An 11,802-nucleotide genomic window follows, 5' to 3' on the forward strand; every position below is an offset into this window, starting at 1 on the left:
TTGAGACTGGAAATTTTTAAGTGATGAAAAATTAAAGGATATTTTTTGAGAGACTAAAAATAAAATTTCAAATATTTAGAAAGACGGAAAAACTTATTTAACCCATTTTTTAATTACGTGTATGACATAATGATATGTAGTGGAGTGGCAGTGCAGTGAATCAAACCAAATCTTCTTATATATTTTCTTATGTGAATCAAATCAAATTTTATATAATTTCTTATGGAAATATCAAAAGTTTCCGTATTATATAAAAGAAAAGTATGAAATAATTGTGTAGGGTTGGTTTTACTTTTCAATTAGGGTTCATAGTTTCTCCTTGTAAAAGAGAATAATATGTGGGTTTAACTTTTCTACTTCAATTCTTCCACTGCAGAATCCCTCACATAAACCACATGAGTCCCCAGTCGGAGGATCCTCATAACGTTCCGGTGCCGGTATATATCCCCGGCGAACTCATCGCCGACGTGCTTTCCTTCCTTCCCGTCAAATCAATCCTTCGATTGAGATGTGTGAGTAAGACATTGAATTCTCTTATCTCTGATCCTTTCTTTGTCAAATTGCATCTTAATCGATCCAAACGAAAGGATGAACTCAAACTTGTACAGTTTTTGGAATGGGATAAGGTATCCTTTACAGTTTTTCGAATGTCTGAAAACCCTCCACTCATTTTTAATCTCCCTGAAGATTCTTACCATACATTGAAGGACAATGTTTGGTTCAATATAGTTGGTTCCTGCAATGGTTTAATTTGTTTTTACGATCAATGTTATAACTATAATTCAGTTTTAGAGATGTGGCTCCGTATTTGGAACCCGGCCACGAGGACAATATCAGAAAAAATATGGTGTAGTGGTATCGGCCCCATTGAATCTCTTGCTAATTTTATGTTTGGTTGTGATAATTCAACCAACACTTATAAGGTGTTGTATTTCATTCCTTTTAAAAAACAGGTAAAAGTTCTCACTTTGGGTAATAAAGTTCGGAGAAATATTCAAAAATCTCCGGTGAAACATTGTTCCTCCATGAATCTTGCCCATCTGAGTGGTACTGTTAATTGGTTGGCAATCCGCAAACACTACTCCACTTATGATTACAAGAATATAACTATTGAGCAGTTTGTGATTATTTCACTTGATTTGGGCACGGAGACACATACTCAATTGCGGCCTCCTCCCGGTTTCTATGAAGTTCCATTTGTTGAACCAAATCTAAGTGTCTTAATGGATTTCCTTTGTTTTTCTCATTATTTCAAACAAACTCATCTAGTAATATGGCAAATGAAGGAATTTGGAGTTGAAGAGTCTTGGTCTCAATTCCTTAAAATTTCTTATGATACTCTTTTATTAGATTATCACTTTAGTTACTTTAAATTGTTGCTATTATGCTATTCGGAGAAGAATGATACACTGTTTTTTATGAACTATCTTGAAAGCCAAGCAGTTATCTGTAACAGGAGATTTAATAGAGTGGAGAAAATGAATAGAGTAGAGGGAATAGATAGATCCTTGTTGTTGAGTGGCCATGATCATGTAGAAAGCTTGGTTTGGTATTGTTGAATTGAAAGTAAGTTTCTCTAGATGAATTTGATTTACTTCTAAGATCAATTTGAAGATGTTTTCGCAAATTAATATAAATACAATATTCATGTTCTCATCAATTTTTTTTCTTTTACCTTTGGATTTTTCTGTAGTACCTGAGAATTTACTTGTGGCTTCCGCATGTAAATTCGTAGGTAGAAATGTGATTAGGCAAGACTGGCCTAAGGGACCTTTAGCTTATCTTATTTACAGCCAGACCAGACCAAACTCAGGCTGTTTTAAAAGCATATTTAATTTAGTAGACTAGAAATCCGCTATTAAAAAAGTTTCTCTAGAATGATTTATTTGTTTGAATTAGAAAATGTTTTTGAAAATTAATATAAATAGAGTATTCATGTTCTGATTGTGTTTACAGCTGTTTTCAATATTGTGATGTTATTATATGAGGGAAAAAGTCATCTATGATGTTACCGCAAATCTCTTATTTTATTTGTCTCTGAACTTACATACGAGCACTAATCTATAAGATGACATTCTGTTTCTTCCTAGTGTTAAAATTATATAGAATCATCTGAGGTGTTGCTTCTGTCTGATGTGTTACGTGCAGCAGGGTGGATCGAGTTCACGCCGGAGTATGCTGTCTCGCACAATTCTGCTCCGTTGTTTTTCTTCTTTGTACAGAAGTTGTTTTGGGTGTACCAATTAGAGGGCTGCTGGTTTTTGTTGGTTATTTTTTGTTTCTGACAGGGAGTTTTTCATGGGCTTGCGTTTGTTTGTGTAGTTTGCTATAGACACGGTCAATTAGCCAATAAAAGTATCAACTAAACTTAATCAATATTGATATAAGCACAATAGTCATTTTCTACACAACAAATTTCATGAATCACTTAACAGAGAAAACAAATGCAAGGGAAAGAAAGAGCAATTAATTTCATGAAACTACGTTGCTTAAAAATTATCAAACTTCATTCTGTAAACAATAAAAAACGTTATTAGGGTAGTGTTCCATCCCAAATATACTGACATGAAATGTGATAAAGAGTTGATGATTGTAACTGTATCTCTTATTCCTTTATGGTAAAGCGTCTTCCATATGGTCTAGTTCATCAAATATTCATACCATTTCTTTTGAATACTAGATTTTGTAAAAGTTGTGATATTTAAGTTATCATCTTCCTTTTGTTTCAATTTGTAATTATTTAACAACCGAATCTTCTTATCTTTGAGAAAATATTTCATATAACATCAAACTAATAATAAAAATAATAATAATAATGTAAAAGAGAAGCTGCTTTATACAACTTACATTATGTTTTAAAAAACTGTCGCAAATGTTTTGCGGTGTGATTTGTAATCGCACATCCAACAACATTAGAATTCACATCAAACACCTTCACCCATATTTCTTCATATATTTTCATCATAATTCAACATTTGAGAACTCATAAACTCAATTTACATATGCACTACGTCAAAATTGATTTTTTTTGTATCGCCTAATTTAATAGCACTTTTAAAGAAAGTGATATTAAAAAGGAAAAAACATATCTATAATAGCACTTTATAATCGGGCGTTATTATAAGATACAGACAATCGGATAAAGAAAAAAACATATCTATAACAGCACTTTATAATCGAGCGTTATTATAGGATACATACAATCTGATTTTGATAGCACTTTGTGACCATGGGCGGACCCACGTTTATGCTCACTGTGGCTATAGCCACACCAAAATCTTATGTATTTTTTCTTAGCAATGGCAATTACTATATCAACCTGATAGAATATAAATTATAAACAACATTCTATTTCACTTAAAATTTATTATTCTTAAAATGAATAGATTGCTTATATCTACTTGTCATTTTTTTCTCCATCATTACATATGTGTTCATCCTCTCTCTCTCTCTCTCAATAATATAAGTACAAACTCAAAATAAATTTTGAGAAAGTTTAATTAAAAAATAAATTAAATAACAAAATAAGTTGAGTGCTAAATAAATTTAATTTTAAAAAGAAAAAATTATTCTAAATAAGTTATAAACAAATTGTACTTATATTTTAATTTTAATTTATTTAAAAAATTATCAAAATTAAACGACGTCATTTTGTTAGGAAAAAAAAGCATTTCATACGTCGATTTTTCAAAATTTTCAATTTACCGATTTTTATTAGTTTTCATCGGTTCTAACTGGTTCTAATTGATTTAATAATTTATCCAATTGAGTAATCAAATAAGAATAACAACCCTTCCAATTTTCGATTAGAATGGTTAGTCCAATTTAGTTTTTAAAACAATGTCACCATATTTGCTAATCCCTCATATTTATGAGACGATTTTTATTATAAATACATTATCTTAAATAAGATTATTTATTATTTACAATACAATTTAATTAGTAAAATTTTGTATACTTAGCCACATCAATATATATTAGCTGGATCCGGCCCTGTTTGTGACAAAACGCTATTACTAAACTTTACTAAAATAGTATTTTCTTTGAAACGCTATTAATATTCTTCTTTAAGATAGTATTTTATAATAAAACGCTATTATTTTACTATCATATATAATTAATAAAATAAAAGGCTATTTTTTTAAAACGTTATTATGTTAGCATTTACCTAAAGCGCTATTGTTTTATATAATATATATAATTAATAAAATAAAATAAAACCAAAACACTTTTTGGCATATAATTTTCACATTAGCGCTCATATTTTCGCCAGTCACCGCCAAAAACTAAAATCATGTTTCATTGATTCTCCCAACTCTTCCTTCGTTTCATCTATTTTCCCTCATTAATCATAGATTCATCACCGTCAGCTCTTTCTTCTTGAATTATATTCATTACTCATAAATTATATCAAATTTATGATATGTGAATTAATTAATATCCCAAAAATTTTAATTTTTGGGATTTTTAATTTATTTTTTTTTGTTTTTTCGGAGATGCATCTCTGAATTAATCAAAATCCCAATTTTTGGGATTTTTCGGAAGTGCACTTCCGAAGTCTGAACAGAATTTAAAAAAAAAAATTTCAAAAATGCATTTCCGAAGCAGGGGTAAAGTGGGGTTTTTGTTAGGGGTGACTCCCATAGGGAGGTGGGTAAAGAAAAAACCTTTTTATTATTATCATATGTTTACATCATTTAGGTAAACCCTCCAAACTAACCAGACTTATTGAAATAACAAACTAACTACAACCCCAAGTGCCTATCTAAAAAGAAAAACTTCTACAGAAAAGTTATTGATCATGCATCATGTAGTCCTTTCAAGCAAAATAGGAGAATACACTAAAGCATCCAACTGAAATCAAACTCCATATCAAATTTGAGCGAATGACATTATGTTAGGATGCAAAATCTAAACCCTAAAGAAACTAGAGAAAAACTGTAAAACTTAATGAAAGACACAATTAAACTATTAAAAATAACGTTCATTTCTTTTCATTGATTCATTACAAAGAGATACTACCACTTAAATACTACTCCTAAAACATCTTAACCATCCAAGTGACATAATCACAAGACCTAAGAAGTTTCTAGAACTATTACAATATAACCACTAATATATTAAATAAATTATTAGTAATATTACTCTTTATCACATTAATGGATAACCTGAAGTTCATTCCAAACAACTCATGTATATATCATTTAAAGATATCATAGTTAGGCTGCATATATAGCACAAAATATACAGGATGCATATATAAATGCGAAAAATGAGATTAATTACTGTATTTTTTGTGATCCTAATAAATCATGGAAGACATAGTTAAACAAACACCGCATTGCAATAAAGGCATCCAGAAAGACAAGAAAACCAAATAGAAGCATATGATCCATGAGAACATGGTGGTGCATTCATGGAAAGTACAGGCCACTTTCAAAACATTAGAAACTAATCTAGATTGTTTAATATTTTATAAAGATATTTAAAACAAAAGTGTTAGTATTTACTTAAAAAATCATTTTGTCGAAGTTAAATTGGACTAAAAATATGATTATTTTCCATTTAAACAAAAGTCACATATTATATAACAGAGATGGGATTCAAAGATCATTGTGACACTTCTACTTACTACTTAATGTGGAACTAAAAGTAAAACGAAAAAGCCACCAAGCATATGTATAGAAATTGGGAAGGTAGCATCAAAATTGTATTCCTTACGAAGAACACTTAGTAGATCTACTGGGTGAATCTGTGTCTTTACATATTCCTTTGCAATTACAAAATTCCTAGCAAACATTGAAAAAATGAGCAAAATATACAAATATTACCAACAGTGGATAAATGAGCAGCCTATGGTAGATAAAAATACTAATTTTCTAACCAAATCTTGAGCGAGTTTGATCAACTGCTTTATTGAACCCAGAAATATGACTAAAAGAGCATGAGCTGCCTCCATAAATTCATGAGTTGTTGCCTATGATAGGAAATGTAAGAGAAACCATTTTAATTTATCAGTCTCGTAACATCAGATATGAAATAAAACATATGTACAAATGAAAGTAAATTAGGGTAAGTTAGAAAAAAAATAATGTTGGATATAATCAGCAAGCTTATACTTTTTGGCCTCTAGAATTGCCAATCCTGCGGCACGTCGTAGCTTAGAAACTATTATCGGGTCAAGAGCATTTGTTCCCAGCTACGCCTTACATTAAAAAGACAAAAGCAAACATACATGATGAATATGAATAAGTGCGAAGTATTTAAGCAAAAACTTCTCATGTATTCCATCGTCATAAAACCCCCAGATGTTGGATTAGTTATGGAATGAACATGAGTTGAAAAATAATCAAGAAAACAGAGCTTCACATGCTTGACAGTAAAAAAGGATGTATCCGCATGCCAATTGAACCAGAACTTGGGATAACAGAACCCTGTAAATTGTGGTGTACATTTGTAGCACTATTCAAATCCTGCAATAGGTTATTGAATACCAAACTGAGGAATGTTTGAATGAAAACACAAGATAAGTATTAAATTTTACAGAAACACAGTGCAAGAAAAGATTTTTGAGACAATAAAAATCACAAATATGAACAAAAGTTTACAGACTTTCAAACTCAATGAAGCAGACAGTAAGCCTCTCCTGTCTTAAAATCTTCATTTGCTTAAAACCAGGTTGTCTGCATTAGAAAGCCAAGTTCAACAGATTAATCACATACATGAGACAACATAGCAAATACTACATAGATTTAACAGTAGAGCCTGTGTGAAAGGATAAGATGCATATACAGAGTGAAAAGGCCCCTCACTTATTCCTCATTAATGTTCTCTCCAAAGTTACCAAAACCGTTAAGGATAAGCCATCCATTCCCAAAACAGTTCCTTGCAACCAAATACCACACATCCCAATACAATTGCCCTGCACTATACAAAAATAGATTCAGCAGAAAAACACAGATGAAGCCTACCTCATATATGGAGAGTTGTCGTTTTTTCCTTCTATACATTAAAAAAGATGAAACCTACATCATATATGGATGTAGCGACGCTAAAAAACAATTGAATAGACTTGAATAGATTTCATAACCTGCACAAAAATTAACAAAACACAGCAACCCAAAAACTAAACAGAAAATCCTCGCAAAATGGACAAAACCAGAGTCTGCACTGGTTGTGAAAGTGTATTCCGAATCTGTTACAAGATTGAGATAAACTCACGGTTTGGATCTGCTTTGTGCGGTATGATATAGATCCGGTTTTGGAAGAAACAGTGGAAGGGTTTTTCGGTTTAACGGTTGTGTGGAGTGAAGAGGAAGGTCAGTTTTGATGTTGTTTCACGGATGAACCATGGTGAAAGCTTGTCGTTGTCGGCGGCTGATTTTTAGGGTTTGAGGGGAAAATGGGGAGAAGAGTCTACGAGAGAGAGAGAGAGAGAGAGAGAGAGAGAGAGAGAGAGAGAAAAGACAATGTAATGAGAAAGAGAATGAGCAAAGCTGTGTGTTTAGTTGGATGGAAAAGTACTTATGCAAACCGCACGTTTGGCCAGATGTATTTTTGAATTTGTTAATTACCGTAACATCCTTTTGCAAGGGGGAGTTTTTTTTTATAGAAGGGTGAAATAGTCACTTCGGTCAATTTATTAGTATTGGGTAGATAGTATAGTAGATAGTAGATGTATACAGCCAGCCCGTTTTACTATCCATCACTACTCTGAATCTGCACCCCTGCTTGCAGTCTGTTACACACCCCTTGGCTGGCTTGTTTTGATTTTAAACTTGGGCCCAACACCCCTATTTGAACTGCACCCCCATATTTGCTTATTTTCTTTATGTTCATTGTTTTAATTTTTTTTTGTTATACTATTTGTTTCAATTTAATTGTTAAAAATACAAAAAAAAATATGTTAGTAATTTAGATTTTTATTTCTCTTATTAAAAACACAAAAATATTTTAGTTTAATTTCTCATAGTGAAAATACCAAAAATATGTTGTTTAATTTTAATTCTCTTTTAGATTCTAATATGCTTATTTCTATATTTTCTTTAGTTAATTTTGATTAATATTTGTTAGCATTTCTTTGTCATTTATTCATGCATCATTATATATATCCGTGACTAACATTTTCTTGACTTTTGTGAGGTATTGTTATCATTGAGGCGTTGGACTATTTTGTGGACATTTACCATTTATTGTATATATTATCCTTTTATTTTCCGCTTTAATTTTCAATTGGGTTGTAATAATCAATAGTTAATTTTCATCCCCATTCGTTTAAATTTGTAATTCCCCCATCCCGAGGCCTTGTAATAATTTTACCGCTTTCTCTTACCGCTTTATTTTATTATTGCTTGCTTTCTTTTAACCGTTTTTCAAAATAAAAGAATATTAGGACCTTAGTCGTTTTCTACCATAAGTCGATCGCACTTCACGCATCGCCATCAACCGTACTTACACATGCACACTTGCACGGCTTGAGACTGGGCTTTCTTACAGATGACCTACTCGATTGATCGTTTTGAGGTTAGTCTTTGACTAGTTCACGTACACTCTTATTTTACCTCTTTCATGTTCATCCCTTTATGCTTGAACTTGTATACTTGTTTGTATGGATTTTACCTGTATGAGCTTGTATGTTTTTGTTTATTTCTTTCATCTCCTCTTTTAATAAAATGTTCACCCCCGCATTACTTGGTCCATATACCAAGCCCCCAACCAACTCTTTGTAAGCCGATTGCCTCGCGCATCGCCATCGACCTGTTTTCAAAACTCTTTTTCATAATAAAAAACCTTGACTTTTGTCATGTGATCTTCTTTTAAAACTCTTTTGTGCACTTGCACTCTTTTCCTTTAAAACTGTTTTCAATAAAACCTTTTTCAAAACTTTTGAGCAGAACTACAAATGTTCTGACTTCTCCATTGCACTGAGGAGGTATGTAGGCACAAGATGTGTATGTCTTGCCGAGCAAATTTTTGTATAACTTTTTATTTTCTCATTTTCTTTCTCTTTAGCAAACAAAAGATGGTTTTAATATAAACACGGATTTTCAAAAGGTTTCTGTGGAGTACCACAGATGTGAGGGGTGTTAACACCTTCCCCTTACATAACCAACCCCCGTATCCAGATTTCTTTTGTGGATTTTTTGAGTTTTTTCCCTTTCCCCTTTTGGAATTAATAAAGTTCGATGGCGACTCTTGCTTTTTAATGAGTTAAGTTAACCAATGACTTAAACTCAAATTTTCAGCTGCTACAATGTGAAGTAGGAGAAAAAAATATGGTTATCAGAGGTGTTGTTTCTCCCATAACTGCAATTTAGAAAACAAAAACACAACACTCTTTTCTCTCTCAATTTTTTGAAATCAAACTCAATATCCAAACACGAAAATTTCAAAAACATGAAATTAATCTCCAAACACAACAATAAGACTCAACAATCGTGAAAACGAAAGGGGAAAGCTTACCAAGATTCGGATTTGGCATCGGTGGAGATTGACGTGATGGGAGGAGGTAGTCGCGCGACCGCAGGTTGATCGGAGGTGCCGTTTTGCAGTCTTTGCGGTGATTGGGCGATCCCGGTGGTGATCCGACGTGTTGGCGTTGTGGCTGGGTCCAGGTGCTTTCGGAGGTGGTGCTCCATCAACTTCAAGGTTGCTCGATTCGTTTTCGGTTCTTTGTTCTTCTCCTTCTTTCTTTTGAAATTCCGAATAGTGATGCTTGAGGTCGTTGCTTTTGTGTCGATGATGTTGAATCATGAAGGTTGCAGGTGGTACGAATCTGACGGTGGATGACTGAACGGAAGCAGTGCTGAGAGGTGCGGTTGGGCTTACCGATGACGTTTGTTATCTGGTTGTTTGCCGAATCTACTGCGGCCGTTGCTGGATGCGTGATGAAGTCTGATATGATGTTACTCGATTAGGGTGGTTGCACGGCGGAGATCGATTCCATTTCCAACCTTGGATTTGAGTTGCTCCAAAGAGATGAAATAAACAATAAACAAGTGTTGTTGTGATTGTTAACAAAATATGTGAATGAATTGTTATCCCTGTGATATATGTGAACATGCTTGAATTGAAGTTAGAAGACATTAGGAAGAGTGTTGGTGCATTCGGATATTGAGATCTACAAGTTATATATATGTTAATAGTCTTGTGAATATTTGGTGTGACTTGCAATCTATTCAACTAAAAAACGTGTTCATAGGTCTTGATTTGTGGATGAAAGTTTTATAGCTTTGGTTTTAATGTTTGCAATGTTCGGGGCCGGTCCAACCCGTTTAGAGGCTTAAAGCAAATTTTAAAGTGAGGTCTTTAAAATGTATTTCAAAATATTAATTTTGTGGTTGTTAAGAGTTAAACCAAATACCAATAGAAAAAGAGGCTTATATATTAACAATTCAACTACAATAATATATGTAATTTAATTATCATTATATATTTTTATATCTAAATAAAAAAAATGAGACCTTTTTTAAGCCCAAAATTTTGAGGCCTAAAACCCTAGCTTTAGCAGCTTGGCCCTTGGGCCGGCTCTGGCAATGTTTGTTTAAAAGAAATGAAAGATGATGATATTTTTACGTGAATAGAGAACATGTAAGGTATTTTTAGTGTAACTTTGCATTTGGTGAAAATGAGTATTTTGGAGTAAGACGAGAATATTGGAAAATATATATAATGTTAGAAAAAGTGGAACAAAAGGCTGTATAAACAATTGTTAGTAAAATGAAATAGGTACGTGTGTGGATTAAAAATATTTTTTATGAAAAAACTAATTACTATTAGATAATCATCATGTGGTTAAAAAATAATAATAGGAAAATAAATGGGGCCTCATATAGAAATCATCGGCCAAAACTAAATAATATTGAAAAATTTTGAAAGAGTTTGTGAAAAAGTTTGTAGAATTATGGATGAGAGAGAGTTAGAAAATTGTGAAGATTGTTGATAATTGTTAAGAAAATTGTTGATGAAAAAAAGAGGGTTAGAGGTGCCTTTTTATTGACTGGAATTTAGATCAAAACAATCTTAAAAAGGAAAAGATCCAACCCAAAGGCCCATCAACCTTCTTGATCCCAAGATTAAGAACCTGGACACACAAGGACACACTTGTGTCGATAAAAAAAGTTGGAAATGCACCAAAGGCCCATCAACCTTCTTGATCCCAAGATTAAGAACCTGGACACACAAGGACACATCCCAAGATTAAGAACCTGGACACACAAGGACACACTTGTGTCGATAAAAAAAGTTGGAAATGCACCAAAGGCCCATCAACCTTCTTGATCCCAAGATTAAGAACCTGGACACACAAGGACACACTTGTGTCGATAAAAAAAGTTGGAAATGCACCAAGCGGAAATTGAACCCGTGACCTTTTGTTTGCAAGCCTTACCTTTTTACCAATTTTGCTATGTTATTTATTTGAAATAAAAAGCCAGTTAAAAAGGTATGAAGCATAGACGAACATTTTCTATTTATTAAAATATAAATAATTTAAGAGTAATTAAAATAGACTTTAAATCGAATATTTATAAAATTCAAGATGTCAATGTAAATGAACCCAAGCTTTTATAAAAACTCAATTTTTGAAATAGTTTTGAATTTTTGAAAAGTATGAGCAAATTTTGGGGTACAACAACATTCTTTGAAGCTTTCGCTCTAGGCATATGCTGCAAAAAATAATTCAGGATGAGAAAATAATTCAAGTAAGTAAATATCATATAACACGTCAATTGAGTACCTTTTTTTTTTGCTGCCATATTTTCCTGGGCTATTTGACTGGCATGTATTGGCACATCTTCAGTA

The 11,802-nt window shown here is 32.5% G+C and overlaps 2 protein-coding genes across 7 annotated transcripts; one reads left to right on the plus strand and one right to left on the minus strand.

The window, feature by feature from the left end:
- Nucleotides 1-247: 247 nt before the first annotated feature.
- LOC131641410 (F-box/kelch-repeat protein At3g23880-like) lies at nt 248-2,895 on the plus strand. Of its 2 annotated transcripts, none has more exons than XM_058911708.1 (2): nt 248-1,566; nt 2,152-2,895. In XM_058911708.1, exon 1 carries the CDS (start codon nt 396-398, stop codon nt 1,557-1,559), a length of 1,164 nt encoding a protein of 387 aa, XP_058767691.1. In that variant the 5' UTR covers nt 248-395; the 3' UTR covers nt 1,560-1,566; nt 2,152-2,895. The 2 variants fall into 2 exon arrangements, with proteins under 2 accessions (XP_058767691.1, XP_058767690.1); XM_058911707.1 differs by having other exon boundaries at nt 249-1,566; nt 2,149-2,894.
- Nucleotides 2,896-5,719: 2,824 nt separating this feature from the next.
- LOC131641417 (uncharacterized) lies at nt 5,720-10,174 on the minus strand. 5 transcript variants are annotated; one of them, XR_009295527.1, is made up of 3 exons: nt 9,463-10,174; nt 6,813-6,927; nt 5,720-6,683 (listed from the first exon to the last, which is right to left on the minus strand). XR_009295527.1 is itself a non-coding variant. In XM_058911716.1 (3 exons), exons 1-3 carry the CDS (start codon nt 9,751-9,753, stop codon nt 6,605-6,607), a joined length of 480 nt encoding a protein of 159 aa, XP_058767699.1. In that variant the 5' UTR covers nt 9,754-10,174; the 3' UTR covers nt 5,720-6,604. The 5 variants fall into 5 exon arrangements, 1 of the variants encoding a protein (XP_058767699.1); XM_058911716.1 differs by having other exon boundaries at nt 6,813-6,922; XR_009295524.1 differs by having other exon boundaries at nt 5,720-6,927.
- Nucleotides 10,175-11,802: the final 1,628 nt, after the last annotated feature.

The sequence above is a fragment of the Vicia villosa genome, unplaced genomic scaffold (genome assembly GCF_029867415.1).
Source record: "Vicia villosa cultivar HV-30 ecotype Madison, WI unplaced genomic scaffold, Vvil1.0 ctg.003724F_1_1, whole genome shotgun sequence".
In the NCBI taxonomy this organism is placed as follows: domain Eukaryota; kingdom Viridiplantae; phylum Streptophyta; class Magnoliopsida; order Fabales; family Fabaceae; genus Vicia; species Vicia villosa.

Coding starts and splice junctions, on each gene's coding strand:
- LOC131641417 (XM_058911716.1), bottom strand. CDS start 9,753: ATGATTCAACATCATCGACACAAAAGCAACGACCTCAAGCATCACTAT. Junction 6,923..9,462: donor GATGCCAAATCCGAATCTTG/GTAAGCTTTCCC, acceptor TGTATAGTGCAG/GGCAATTGTATTGGGATGTG. Junction 6,684..6,812: donor AGAACATTAATGAGGAATAA/GTGAGGGGCCTT, acceptor TTTCTAATGCAG/ACAACCTGGTTTTAAGCAAA.
- LOC131641410 (XM_058911708.1), top strand. CDS start 396: ATGAGTCCCCAGTCGGAGGATCCTCATAACGTTCCGGTGCCGGTATAT.